The 15,156-nt window shown below is 47.7% G+C and overlaps 1 protein-coding gene across 1 annotated transcript in view; it reads left to right on the top strand.

Annotated features, from left to right (window-relative positions):
* The window catches only part of SCN10A (sodium voltage-gated channel alpha subunit 10), an 89,114-nt gene extending 74,810 nt beyond the window's left edge, over nt 1-14,304 (top strand). The window contains exons 21-27 of the mRNA XM_086365967.1: nt 248-370; nt 1,548-1,832; nt 2,559-2,612; nt 3,461-3,598; nt 3,853-3,957; nt 9,018-9,288; nt 12,516-14,304. Of these exons, the coding sequence (XP_086222093.1) occupies nt 248-370; nt 1,548-1,832; nt 2,559-2,612; nt 3,461-3,598; nt 3,853-3,957; nt 9,018-9,288; nt 12,516-13,777 (2,238 nt within the window). The 3' untranslated portion in view covers nt 13,778-14,304. The remainder of the gene's footprint in view (nt 1-247; nt 371-1,547; nt 1,833-2,558; nt 2,613-3,460; nt 3,599-3,852; nt 3,958-9,017; nt 9,289-12,515) is intronic.
* The last annotated feature ends 852 nt before the right edge of the window (nt 14,305-15,156 follow it).

Below are 15,156 nucleotides of genomic sequence, written 5' to 3'. Positions count from 1 at the left end.
GGGGTGGCAATGTGAGAGACTGAGATTTTCTTCAACAGTAGTTCAGATTAATGTTGAATGAAAGCTTTAATGAAAGTGAAGAGATTGGACTCTTGCTTTACTTCTCATTAGAGTTCAGAATAAGGTGGAAGCCAGGATGATGGCTCCTACAGAGTAGGGAGTGGGAGGGATTTCCTGTCTTCTTCCACCAGGGCCAACTGAGGAAATTTAGGGTGATGCTTTTGCTCTCTGCCTGCTCTCTTGTCAGATCTCATTGACAAGCCTCATAGCGAAGATCCTGCAGTATTCTGATATGGCATCCATCAAAGCCCTTCGGACCCTCCGTGCCCTGCGGCCACTGCGGGCTCTGTCTCGATTTGAAGGCATGCGGGTAAGACTTACCTCCTAACTGCTCTGGTCTGCAGCATTTGGTTTCCACGCCACCTTCATGCTCTGTGTACCACTGACCCTGAGCGCTGGGCCCTGCCCCCAAAGAGCTCCACTTTCTGCTGTCACACTGGTGGTCCTGCAGTGTCCCAACTCTCCTGGTTCTCCTTCAAGTCCCTCTGTAAGCGCTCTTCGCTTCTCACATCCAACAGGACCCAGACCTCACTCTCTCTTGCTCTCAGTGAGGTGACCCTGCTTCACGCCTTTTGTCCTTATTGTAAAAATCTTCACAACATCCCAAGCTCTTCATCTTTCCATGACAAATAAGCCTTGCCTCTGACATTCCTTTTAAATGCAGTGACAGACAGCAGCTTGGCCACCACCCACCCGCAGGGATCGTTTCTCCAACCCAGCCCAATCATTTGTCCTCTGGATTCTCTCCTTTGATCCATCCCTCTCCTCATCCATGGCTTCAGCCTCCACCTTGCCCTCCCTGTCTTCCTCAGAAGGGAATGCTCACAAGCCTGGCCCTTGTCTCACAGGGGGACAAGGGACTGCACATTTCCACCCCCCTTCCTCATAACCATGAAAGTCTCCTGGTACAGAAAGCAAGGTTTCTTTCTTCCTCCACCATTGCCTCAAAAAATACACAGTACTTTCAAAACAAGTGTGGGCTTTTAAAATTAACTTGTATCTTTTCAAACACTGGGAACTTATGATTGAAATATTTTGATACTTATCTTATCTCCAGGTTGCTGATTTACAAATCAGCAAGTTTGTGAATATGAATTTGGGTTCTCACTGATTATTGACCAAAGTACACTACATATTTTATAAAAATATACTTTATAAAATAAAGTTCTGGAAGTCTGTGTGTGCAAGTACAAAACACACTTGCACCGCCAACTGAGCATGTATGCACTTATAAATGTGTCCTCAATTTTGAGGAAAGACAGTGGGCCCTGCTCTGAATGACCTTGAGAGAGAAGGTATAAACCCATCTTCAGCTGCCCAGTGCCTCTGTCTTCTGAGTCTGAATTTTGGCTCTGATTAACCCACTTCTCTTCCTTCCAAAGGCCACTGGCTTGTGACGCAACCTGAATAAATGTAGAAAGAATTGGAATTTAGCAAGAAAAGTGGAACATTGGTGGGGCTCCAGGTCTTTTTGCCTTTCTCCCCAGGTGGTGGTAGATGCCCTAGTGGGTGCCATCCCATCCATCATGAATGTCCTACTCGTCTGCCTCATCTTCTGGCTCATCTTCAGCATCATGGGCGTGAACTTCTTCGCAGGGAAGTTTCAGAAATGCATCAACAAGACCAATGAAGGCTTTCTTCTTGTGCCGTGGTCTACTGTGAATAACATGTCTGACTGTGAACGTCAAAACCACACTGGAAGCTTATTTTGGGTCAATGTGAAGGTCAACTTTGATAATGTTGCAATGGGCTACCTCGCGCTTCTGCAGGTGGTGAGTCCTGAGATCAACCTTGTCTCTTCCTTTGGCTGCTCAGTAATGTGGACAGTCTGGGGTCTCCCAGAAGATGCTATGTGGAGACTGCAAGGGATAGCACTCAATGTGAACTGAGATTATTCCCTATTCCTACAGAGGACACTGTGAGGCTAGAGGAGCTTATCAGTGAGTGCGACCTCATAGTGGTGCAATTGGACCAATGTGGGCTAACAGAATAAAGGGATGGGCTTGCCATGGGACTGTATTGGGTGATAATTTAGAATTCACTACTTTCACAAAATAGACCTGATTTAGTCACATAGCCTAAACAGTCTTCTACTGCAAATCATCTCCTAGAGGGTAACGAACTACGTTCCAGGTCTGTTGTAATGACAAGTAATGTTGGCTTGTGAATGTCATTAACATTCACACTTCCATTCATTCATTCATTCATCCCTTGCCTTCATCCACTTGTCATTCAGTGCTGCTGCGATTACTTATGTTTGTCACGCAGTTACCCACAACTTTCTGCACGCCACCATTTGTTCACAGATTTGTTCCACAACTAGTCCCTAAGTAGCTATGGCATGCTAGGCTCTGAAATCAGAGACGTGTCAGAACTGGCTCCAGGGAGTGGCGGGCGGGGAATGCTCTATAAGAAAAACAGACAAATAAGTGACTCAAAATAGAGGCCGATGGAGATGACTGGGCGGACACTGAGTGGCCTCTGCTCCTTGTTTCCAGGCAACCTTTAAAGGCTGGATGGACATCATGTATGCGGCTGTCGATTCCCGGGATGTGAGTCTCAGCCTGCAGCCCCTCCTGCCTCTCCCTCTGTGCATCCCACCCACACTAGTCTATTTGAAATGGACTGAAAGCGGCCTTGGTGCTGAGAGAGGCGATCACCCAGCAGTCTGACACCATCCCACAACCCGGAACAGCGGCCAGCAGGCCCTCTGTTGGATGTTTAAACCGACCTAGTCTTCTAGGCTTCTCAAGTTCTTCCTCTGTTCACCACTGAGGAAATGATCAGAGAACCTCTAAAAGACTGTGTGTGAGGGTACTCCCTGGGCAGGGGTGGGGCCAAGGGCAGTGTAGCTAGAACAATGGAACTTCAGACACCATCATGGCAGCTGATAGGCGGAGATGGGTGCTGTTGGGGAAAGACCCTTTCCTGCTGGGGCAAAAGACACTACTGACAGTCCGTCCCATGTCCCCTCGGCCCCCTCTGAGTTCGCCCTCATGCTCTGTTGCTGGTTTTATCTGAGATTTGATTTTCTTCAGTGCCTCAGCGTTTGCTCAGCAGCTCCTCCTGCAAGCGCAGAGGACCGCAAGTCCACAGGGGTGACCCTCACACGTCAGCTGTGGGAGTCTGTAGACACATGCCCTTGCCTCCTTGTCCCTTCGAAGCACGATTCTGAGCTGTGTTCTGCGGTCCTTAGAGGATGGCGCGCCACTTGCCTGTGATGATGACGCGGCCTTTATCCTGTTGCTGCTTCCCCTCCCCGCCCTCACTTCTGCTTCCTGGGATCACCTCCCAATAAGCCCCCTGCACCCAGGTCCTTGTCTTGGGGCTCAGGGTTCTTTGGGGTTACCACAAGCTAAGACGCCCCCTTGTTCCCATGCCACCACTTGTCTGCTCACAGGTGAACCTGCAGCCCAAGTGGGAGGACAACGTGTACATGTACTTTTACTTTGTCATCTTCATCATTTTTGGCGGCTTCTTCACACTCAATCTCTTTGTTGGCGTCATCATTGACAACTTCAACCAACAGAAAAAAAAGATAAGTGGGGCTCGAGTGTTTCTGCGGTAGTGGCACATCTTAGACTTCCCATCTGTCCCCTGGCCTCAGGACTGAGGCACCACTAGTCACAGCCCCCATGCCTGACCAGGAGCCCAGTCTTGGCCTTTAGCACCAACACTGCCCCTGGCCCACTGATGTCAGCCTTCATCCCTGTCTGGAGTAGGGCCCAGAAAGGGCTGAAGGCTGCCACTGGGGGCAATAACAGTGGTGTGTATTATCCTGTCTCTCTGCACTTAGGGGGCCAGGACATCTTCATGACAGAGGAGCAGAAGAAATACTACAACGCCATGAAGAAGCTGGGCTCCAAGAAGCCCCAGAAGCCCATCCCACGGCCCCTGGTGAGCCCCAAATCCCCCCACCCCCTCTAGCAGGGCATGTCACTCCAACCTGACAGCCCATGCCTGTGCTGGTAGGGGTCTGACCGAATTCTCTGTGGAGGAGGACATCTAGTTGTGTTTGGGGATGAGCTAATGAGAGTTTCCAGGCCCCAGGAAAAAAGGTCTGCAAGAAGCAACTCTGGTCTTCTGGAGTGAACATACTCCTGTAGATGTTCCAAATAGACCCGTGTAGGGAAGTAGTGAATTGCCCAACAGGGTTAGGGTTCCAGCACCAGATCAGAAACAGATTAGGCTAAATGATATTAAGGATGGTTCGAGACCTGAGATTAAACATTTGTGATTATGAGTCGTGATGTAGGTTGCAATGTATCTCCAGGCTCACCACCACATTCCACCCTATGCTTACAGGTAGACAGAGAGAAAATGGCCAAACCCAGCCCAGCTGGGATCCTGGGCCCAGTCATGGTCATGGTCAGGTGACACAATAGGAACCAAAAATTATCCCACTTTAGTGTTTAAAGACTGACCAAAGCTTAGCGCCATACCCCTCTTTGATTCTTTTGTTCACTAAAAGCCATGGCTCAAGCCCATTAGCCCTTCCTCACACAAGGGCAAAGCCTAAGGACCTTCAGCAAAGGTACAGGCCTTTTCCTAAATGAATCAGGGAAACAAACATTCTGTTGGTCAAGGGATTAGGATTTCTAAATCAAGGCATGGGGTTTGCATAAGTTACTAAAAACTTCATGAGCACAAAGTCTTAAAAACATTTACAGGAGGGGAAAATGCTGTGACCTGTCACACACTTTACTTGGAAACTGTGATCACAAATGTATCACTACTCTCAGTTCTGATAAGAGGTGTTACAGTGGGGAGTGAGAGGACGTTCAGATCTCTGTAGGGGCAGAGGTTTCCTTCCAAATCCAGTGTAAGATCAAGATAACTGGGGTTGAATTAGCCTGAAGTGAGTCCCTAAGGTTCAGCGAGTATCCCTCCAATGTCCAATGAACAAGTTCAAACTTAGAAGATGTAGATGAAAGGCTGAGCCCAGCCAATGATACTCAAGTAGGGGTTATGGGCGAAGGCTCCTAAGACCTACTGAGAAGCAAGCAGCTGAGTCTTTGCTAGTCTATACTGATGGCTGGACTGGTTTTGAATCCATGTTTGAACAGACAGCAAGGTGTTCTCTGCTAGAGGCAACCCTTGGCAAAATCATGACTGCTTGGGGTACCTCTCCCTACATACTTGCTTCATCTCTCTATAACATCTCAGCTTCTCCCCTCTCATCAGTCAATCCCACATGCCAATCACAGCTTTCTCCTCTCAAGGAGGACAATTTCCTTGGGACAGAGTGGGTTCTATTTCCAAAAGGGACCATGGAGAGGGTGCTGTCTGAATACAAAGGTAGGACTCTAGTGTTGAAATTCCAGACAGTGCAATAGGGGTGGAAGTCAGTGGTTGAGTAGGAAGACCTACAACAAAATCATCATGTTTCTTAATTGTGTGCACCATCCCCAAGGTCCTCCAAGGTGGGCACTGGAGGAGGCCTTCCATGTGGGTGAGAAAAGTAAGGCCTCATAGCCCAGCTGAGTTCCTGACATTAGTCATTCCTTTGGATGGGATGGGGGTGTATCATTAACTATCAGCACTAATAGCTCTAGTGGAGGAACGTGACTCTCTCCTTAATATTCTGGTCCAGGCATGGCCAACATTCTTTCCTTTGTTCCGTTCAGCATAGCTGAGGCAGGGTTGGAACATTTAAACAAGACTTTGAGGCTTAGGGATGCCAAAAGGGAAACTGGCAGAGCAGGACCCGAGCAGCAATTGCATCTGGCTGGTCTCCAGGACCCACAAGGCTTGGCCCATCCTAGCTCCTGGCTGGCATCCATATGGCAGGCGACATCTTGGCACCCACTATCCACTGGGACAAAGCTGATCATCTGCCCTCCACAATGTCCAGAGCCAAGAAAGAAGCCCAAGCCCAAAGAGAAATGCCTGCTCCCATCTAAGACTCACCTTCCCAGGTCTGGTCTCCTCCTCATCAGATTACTAGCACTGGAATGGCCACCTTCTTCCCTAAGGGGTCCCAACAGGTGGAGCTGGTCAAGTAAGGTGAGCATTGGTATAGGACTGTGCTCCACAGGTGCACGTGTGCCAGTTCATAGCAGGGCCAACCTCGGATGACATACAGACCTCCAACACATGCATGTACATAGTACTCCTTGCCTCAGGTGAAGCCCAAGTTCTAAATCTTTTGCTTCATTATAGCAAAGACAAAACCTTCCACAAAACTGGTAAATTTTATTCTGCAACATTCCCTACTATAGAAATCACTAAAAGTAGGTTTCATATACTCCACTTTATAAGAAAATAATAGGCTCCAGAATATCACATCATCAGTCACCCACTTCATCATCTCTGAGAGCACCGAGGGTTGCAAAGAGGTGATCTCTGCCCACAAGCTAAGCCAAGAGCAGCTAGAAAGCTGCATCATTCCCCAGCAGCTGAGTATCGAGGACAAACATGATGTCCAGACTTAGCAGTGTTGCCTGCTCTGTCTCATTAGAAGTCATGAATGGGCCTGTATTTTTTTCACCATTTTCAGTGATGAAATAAAAACTACCAGTGCTCAGCATCCCAGAAAAGACATGAGCCAGCAGCTATGCCTGGAGCCAGGCCCGCCTGGGTCTGATTCTTTGCTCAAACCCTGCAGGGTAGCATCCCATCCCCACTGTGAAGCAGAAAGCAGGAACCAGCCTCTATCACGGCCCTTCTCCCCTCTGCCTGCTTCGCAGCTCCTGGGAGCTCCCTAGCGAGACTCATAACAGGTTCCTTTCTCCCTCACAGCCACTCATGCAGAGCTCTGCACATACTATGCACTCAGGAAGTCCTTCTTGTACAGAAGTAAATGTAAGCAACCTAGTGGAGTGACTTTATAATTCTATTTGAAGTGTAATTCAGTTGTCCATTCATTCAGCTATCTATTGATCATCTAGTGCATGCTAGATACTATGCAGACACTGGGGATAGAGCAGTGAGATGTTCCTGCCCTCACAGAGATGGCAGTCCAGTGACGCAGGAAAACAATTAGCAAAATCACACACATATTAGTTCACAGGCTGGAGAAATTGCCAGGAAAGAAAGAATGGGGTGAAGAGCAAAGGGTACCTAAGACTGAGCCTGGAGGAACTCTAACATCTCAAGGTTGAGTAAAGAAGACTCAAAAAAGAGCAGCCAGAAAGGCAAGAAAAGAATCGGGGAAGTAAGGCCTGCTAGGAACCAAGTAAGGAGCATTTCAAGGTGGAGGATGTGCTAAATGATGTCAAACAAGTGTTTTGGGATTTTGCATCATGGAGGTTATGAGATCTTAACAAGAGACATTTTAGCGACAGGATGGGGACAAAAGCTATGTTGGAGGAGGCTGAGGAGTGCATGGGAAACAATGACTACACATAACTCTTTCAAGAAATTTAACTGTGAAAGTGGGGAGAGAAGTAGTCTGGTAGCTGGAGAGAGACATGAGGTTTAAGATTTTTCTCTAAGGAAAAGCTAGATCATTAGAGATTTAGCTAAGGATCTGAGAGCAAATAGCCAAGAGTGGTCAGGTGTGGCCAAGAGTCTCACTCATCAGTAATAAAGCAGAGGGACCAGGATGTAGGTAAGTGGTAGCAAAGAAGAGGGGGTGAAGGTGGGCTAAGTTGATGATGCAGGTGTCAGAGGAGGAGAGGTTTTATGAGACACAGGAGGAGCAAAGGTCTGGGAGTGACCATGAGGAATTAGAGGGACTTCATCTCTGTCCCCAGCCCTGGGGTCTATGGAGTGGGGAGAATAAGCAGCTGGTGAGTAAGAGGAGAAGTTTGCCGATCAAGGCAGGTGAGTTCCAGAGAGCTCAGAAGTGTCAAAGACGAGGTGAGGGAGGAGAGTAAAGTTGGAATCAAGAACTCACAGAACAGTAAGATGTTAACAGCACAGGAAAGACTAGAGGGCCACACAAGGAAAAAAATTTTTTTAATGCCATAAAAACAGCCCCTATCCAAAATGATATCTTGGTTGTCCAGGCCACTCTGCCTTCCTCTAAGAAAGCAAATAACTAAGACCTGACTCTGTGCCCTGCTTAGACATCTATCCAGGAATAAAAATAGCATTTATAAGAATCAGTTGTACCACTGCACTTGACTTTATATGCGTGTGCACTACTCGACTTGACTCTCAAATAATTTTTCAAGAAGTTCTTGAACTCTTGCTCTATGCAGGGCACTGCAGGAACACAAAATTAAATAAGACATGACCCCTCCTCAAAGAGCTCATTTTCTAGTAGAAAAGAGAGGTATACAGGAAACACTAGAACTCTAGACTGACTGTAAAGGCTGTTCAGTTCAGTTCAGTTCAGTTGCTCAGTTGTGTCTGACTCTGTGACCCCATGGATTGTCCATCACCAACTCCCGGAGCTTGCTCAAACTCATGTCCATTGAATTGGTGATGCCATTCAAACATCTCATCCTCTGTCATCCCCTTCTCCTCCTGCCTTCAATCTTGCCCAGCATCAGGGTCTTTTCTAATGAATCAGTTCTTCGGATCAGGTGGCCAAAGTATTGGAGTTTCAGCTTCAGCATCCATCCTTCCAATGAATATTCAGGAATATTTGATTTCCTTGTAAAGGCTGGGGGAGCCCAAAGAAGGGATGAAGTGATGTGGTATGGTGTAATTGAAGACTCCCTGAGGGAAGTGGGGATTAAGAGAGATAGATCACTCAAGGGGATTTAGATGGGCAAGAGAAGGGACTGGAAGGGCACTGTAAGTGGAGGAAAGAGCATAGACAGGGACAAAGTGCCTGGTGATTTTATGGTGCCAGGAATGGCAACCAGGACTTGAACTGAGGCACTGAGTTAGAATCAACCACAAGTGAGATTTTGGAAGATCAAGACTTGGCTTCTGTCAGGATGTGGAGTGTGAGGGAGATTAAAGAGACAGACTTTAAAAACCCTTCTGTAAAGAACACTGCCTCTCCAGGTGCCTGGTTTATGTTGCCCAAAGGCCTGATGTCCCATCTCTTATTTTCTCAGAATAAGTACCAGGGTTTTGTCTTTGACATCGTGACCAGGCAGACTTTTGACATCGTTATCATGGTCCTTATCTGCCTCAACATGATCACCATGATGGTGGAGACTGATGAGCAGAGTGAAGAAAAGACAAAAGTCCTGAACAAAATCAACCAGTTCTTTGTGGCCGTCTTCACGGGAGAGTGTGTCATGAAGATGTTTGCCTTGAGACATTACTACTTCACCAACGGCTGGAATGTGTTTGACTTCGTTGTCGTGGTCCTCTCCATTGGGAGTAAGTGGACATTGCATGTGGTTGGGTCACCCAGCCTCTGCTTGGGGTCGTTTTGACCGGTCTTTCAAAACCAAAGGGACAGCTAACAAACTTCTAAAAACCTATGTTGTATATTAGAGGAGTCCAGTATTTGCTGCTTTGCAAAAGCAGCGGATTTAAAATGCCCCCGCACCTCCCAATGAAAGGGAGAGGTTCCACTGGCTTTCTCCATGCTGCCATGAAGAGTATTCCAGCACGTGCTGTGTGCACCGCCATCGTCAGAACGTGGTGGGCAGGGGGCAGTAGGGAATCTAAGATGACAGAGTTTCCAGTGGGTCTTATCTTTATGGCCTTCAAAGCAGAGAGTGGGTGGTGTGGTGTGAGGTGAGTCATAAAATACTTTCTGGAAAAGGAGGTGGTTGCCAGAAGAGTGCAGAAAGACTAGAAGGAGATTGTTCAGAGGAGATTCTTAAGTCAAGGGTCTGGAATTAACTCTGTATAACTATCCACTCGGGGAATATGAGTGACAGAAAAGTCAGGGGACCAATGCCAAGAGGTCAGTGCTCTTATGACCTAGTCTGGGTGGTGTTAAATGACAGGCCCAGTATTTGGGGGTCGATGTTGTTCAGAGAAAATGAATGGAATCAGAGGCTCAAGTGGGTAATGCAGCCACCATATAATTGAGTGCTTGCTGAGTTCTGAGAACTGGGCTGGGATCCATGGCTCTCCATGGCAGCCCTGGGAAGGAGTTTACTATAGTCATTTTATACATTTAATATGGAGCTTCAGAATTAAGGAAGTTATACAAGGTCATATAGTTTGTGAAAGGTAGACCTGAATTTAGACCAGGGGCAATGGCACTCCACTCCAGTACTCTTGCCTGGAAAATCCCATGGACAGAGGAGCCTAGAAGGCTGCAGTCCATGGGGTCGCTGAGGGTCGGACACGACTGAGCGACTTCACTTTCACTTTTCACTTTCATGCATTGGAGAAGGAAATGGCAACCCACTCCAGTGTTCTTGCCTGGAGAATCCCAGGGACGGGGGAGCCTGGTGGGCTTCCGTCTATGGGGTCGCACAGAGTCAGACATGACTGAAGCCACTTAGCAGCAGCAGCAATGTTCTTTTTAACAAACTAACAGCCTCCTACCAACAACCAAGAGACTGTCCCTGGCCTTCACGTGATTTGCCAAAATTCGGCCCTATAAAGGCCAAATCCCAGCACAGCAGCTTTACTTTGCATTATAAATATATCCTGACCTGTTATATCATGACCTGCTTACTTTTCATGTCAAAGCATAGCTATAGATTTAATTTTCCATTGATTTACCATCAAGAGCTAATAGCCTCTAAATACAACCTGGCAGCACTTAATCAGTCTCTCTCTCCTGGTGCTGAAACACAGCCTTGGGTTGTGCTTGTTTGGGGAGTTGAAATTTATTTTTGTTTTTTGTTTTGTTTTCCTATTGCTGCTGGGTTTTCTGGGGGTGGAAGGGTTGCTTTGTTTGTTTTCCTTCCAAAGTGAGAGACTCTGAAAGCCATTTTTTATTTTATATTAGAGAAGGGAGCTTGCTTATGTGACTTCCCATATCAGTACCATAGCAATAAAAGATACACAAAGCACTCCATTCTATCTTGGGGACACCTAAACCACTAGTTCCTTTGACCTACACAGCAACACCACCACTGGCAGAAAAGACAGCTTGAAAACAAGTGCAAGAACCCTTCAGCCATGCTTCTGTCTTCTCTGCCTTTCTTCCTTCCCACTGATAAGACATGTTTGGAGTATCTAATTGTTACAAGTATGAAGACTCATTCTCCCTTGTAGAGGTAGACTAGTTGGTTGGCAGAATCTTGCTGCTGCTGCTGCTGCTGCTAAGTGGCTTCAGTCGTGTCCGACTCTGTGTGACCCCATAGACGGCAGCCCACCAGGCTCCCCGGTCCCTGGGATTCTCCAGGCAAGAACACTGGAGTGGGTTGCCATTTCCTTCTCCAATGCATGAAAGTGAAAAGTGAAAGTGAAGTCGCTCAGTCGTGTCCGACTCTTCGCGACCCCATGGACTGCAGCCTACCAGGCTCCTCCGTCCATGGAAGTTTCCAGGCAAGGGTAATGGAGTGGGGTGCCATCGCCTTCTCCGAATCTTAGTAGATTATAAAAACACATAATGTACCTCACACTATGGGAAAATGCCCCAGTTAAACTGGACTTTAAGAGAGGGGCTTTCATAAAGATTTCATAGTACAAAATTATAATTATTTCCCAGTTTTCCTCCCATGTCCTTCTTCCTTCCAACATACTACCATGACTATCCATATTCATATGACAAAAGACAAGTAGGAGAATTGGATCAAGGGCACCCTGGCAAGGAGAGCGAGCGTCTACCATACCCCCTCACCATTTCTCCTGAGAGGTTTTGAATCCTGTGTGACCTAAAGGCCTTGCCTAAACTTTGGTGGTCTTTTAACTGGCCTCTTCAGGTCCTCAAGACAAATCTTTGAGTTGGATATCACACAAGGAGACATGCAAATTCCAGTTCATAGTTTGGACTGAGGTGCTGTAACTGACCCTAAACAAACTCATCTCTGGGCCCTAACACAGAGTTCAAACACAGCTGGAAACGAAAGAAACAAATAAAAGCCATTATGTAGACAGCTGGCCATTCAAAGCCATTCTGCTTTAGCTGTCAGCAAGTTGCCCAACTCCTCAGGCCCCTTATAATTTATTCCAGGCTCTGTACAATTATCCATAGGACCATGTGCCAGGAACTGAGTCAATCTTCGCAGTAGGAGATAAGGATATGAATCATAGAGGGTCCCGGCTCTCACAGAGCATGGGACCAGGGTGGAAGAACAGGCATGACCTGAGGGCTGAATGTTCAGGGGAGAGCTAGGTCTGTGTCACAGACAAAGGACTGTCAGCATGTGGCACAGACGCAGTCACATCCAGCTGAAATGACAGCAGAACCATGGAGGTTGACTAGCAAGGTATCTGGATGTAGGGAAAGATAAGAACACGGTAGGAAGGGCGAGCCTGACTCAAAGGAGACAGATTTATGCAATGGACATTTACTGAGCCCCTACTTTAGGCCAAGTACTTTAGTGCCAAGCTCAGAGGGCCCAGAGTGCTTGAATGGAGATGCTCGCATAAAAGTCCACACGGGGCAGAGATGAGGGGGTGTGATCACAGCCAACTTTGTCAGGGCTCATGGTTGGACGTACTAATCAGACCATCTTCCCTTGCTTTTAAAGGCCTGGTGTTCTCTGCAATTGTTTCATCACTTGGAAGTTTATTCTCCCCAACGCTCTTCCGTGTCATCCGCCTGGCCCGCATCGGCCGCATCCTCAGGCTGATCCGCGGGGCCAAGGGCATCCGCACGCTGCTCTTCGCCCTCATGATGTCCCTGCCCGCGCTCTTCAACATCGGGCTGCTGCTCTTCCTCGTCATGTTCATCTACTCCATCTTCGGCATGGCCAACTTCGCCTATGTCAAGTGGGAGGCTGGCATCGACGACATGTTCAACTTCCAGACCTTTGCCAACAGCATGCTGTGCCTCTTCCAGATCACCACGTCGGCGGGCTGGGATGGGCTCCTCAGCCCCATCCTCAACACGGGACCCCCCTACTGCGACCCCAACTTGACCATCAACAACAGCACCAGAGGGGACTGCGGGAGCCCTGTCGTGGGCATCATCTTCTTCACCACCTACATCATCATCTCCTTCCTCATTGTGGTCAACATGTACATCGCAGTGATTCTGGAGAACTTCAATGCGGCCACGGAGGAGAGCACGGAGCCCCTGAGTGAGGACGACTTCGACATGTTCTACGAGACGTGGGAGAAGTTTGACCCAGAGGCCACTCAGTTCATCACATTCTCTGCCCTCTCAGACTTTGCAGACGCCCTGTCTGGCCCCCTGAGAATCCCCAAACCCAATCGGAATGTATTAATCCAGATGGACCTGCCCTTGGTCCCTGGAGATAAGATCCACTGTTTGGACATCCTGTTTGCCTTCACCAAGAAAGTCCTGGGAGAATCCGGGGAGTTGGATTCCCTGAAGGCAAATATGGAGGAGAAATTTATGGCAACTAATCTTTCAAAAGCATCCTATGAACCAATAGCAACCACCCTCCGATGGAAGCAAGAAGACATCTCAGCCACTGTCATCCAAAAGGCCTATCGGAGCTACATGCAGCACCGCCCCAGGACGGCCGCCAGCCCTGCGGGGGCGCCCAGGGCTGAGGGGGAGGCAGCAGCACTCCCCGAGGAAGGCTTTGCTGCGCTCGTAGCAAATGAGAACTGTGCGCTCCCAGACAAATCTGAAACTGCTTCCACCACATCTTTCCCACCATCCTACGACAGTGTCACTAGAGGCCTTAGTGGTCAAGTCAACTTGAGCACACCCAGCTCAATGCAAAATGAAGGGGAGGCTGTCAGTAGAGAAGCCGCTGGGCCCTCATGTGGACCCTCCAGCGTGGGCATGTCCAGTTCTGATGTGCCCGCTGCTCTGTGACACCTTACCACCACCGACTCACCAATGCATGCCACTAGTCACAGTGTCACAACTGGGCAGGGAATGCAGTTGGTACCCACCTTTGGAGAAACCCTCACACAGCAACAGGAGTCAGAAGCCAAGGGCATCTCCACAGTGACTTCCTTTTTCAATTTCAGTATCAGATGGTGGGTTCCCTTACTTTCCAGAAAATGTCCCTGGTCCTTTTATTTCGATGGTGACTAGAGCTTATCTTTACCAAGACAAACATCTCAGGACCAGAACTTTCAAAGATATATGGCAAGGATGTTGCTAAAGGGCCAGGGTTGTCCCCTGTAAAACAGCACATAGAGATTGGCAGTGTTATTTAAGATTTTGCATGACTGCATGTTGACAGCTGCCAGACAACTACTCTGGCCTAAGATAATACCTGTGGTCTATGTCATGAAAGGCCTCTGAGCTATCCATTAAAATTAATATTTTTAAAGATATGTCAAAACCAATGTTGTAACTCAAAGCATCATTTAAAAAAAATTATGTGACACTGATGTGCCATAAATCGTGTCTCATTCACTTTCAAGTTTCCTGATATCCTGCAGTTTGCAGCTAAAGCTGGGCAGACAGGAAGGAGCACTGTCCTGGGAGCTTGTCCTCGTCCTGGCCAATTCTTCCACTGCTCGCCTGGCTGACCTGGGCCAAACTCTCTCACTTCTGAGCCTCCTTCCCCATGGTGGCAGGAGGCAGAATGGATAGTCTCTGTCGCCCTTGCATTCCAAGTTGTAGAACTCAGTAATGCCCTGTCCCGATTGAGATGAAGAAAACACTCTCTTCTGAGGCAGCAACGGCCAAACCTTTCTGCTGTCTAGCCAAAAGGCCGCTTTTGAATATATTCCAGAGCCTATTTGACATCTCATAGACTTTAAGGAGGAAGGTTTTCACATTCCCCTCCGGCCAGAACTCCATAATTAGTGTAAGTGAAAGAAAAGAGACATTTTGAGAAAGATGATCTGGGAGATAAAAGGTAAGGCCAATGCTTTGTTTAATTCATCCTACAAATGATATTAAGTACCTATTATTTGACAGCCCCTGCTCTACGCACAAGGCATAATGGGAATTAATCCCCCAAAGATTCATTGGATTTATGCAGTGGAGGGAGTAAGGGTTGTCAGAGGATGACATTCAGGTCAAGGGCACATGGCATGCTTGAGATGAAAGAGAGTAAGAGGTTTGTGTGACAGCATAGGACATAAAGGCTCTGAATGACAACTGTGATCTTCTATTAACTCTTGGGACATTCTCTGCCATGATGAGACAAGGATCAGGTCAATTCATTGATATGTGCTTGATCATTTCATAAAATTTCCCATGTATTCAGTTACAAAACCTAAAGACTGGTCCAG

The sequence above is a fragment of the Bos grunniens genome, chromosome 22 (assembly GCF_055505025.1).
Source record: "Bos grunniens cultivar Pamir isolate PY7600 chromosome 22, Bosgru_T2T1.0, whole genome shotgun sequence".
Taxonomy (NCBI): Eukaryota; Metazoa; Chordata; class Mammalia; order Artiodactyla; family Bovidae; genus Bos; species Bos grunniens.
The sequence above is the reverse complement of the archived record's forward strand: the minus strand, read 5'-3'. Positions and strand labels throughout refer to the sequence as shown.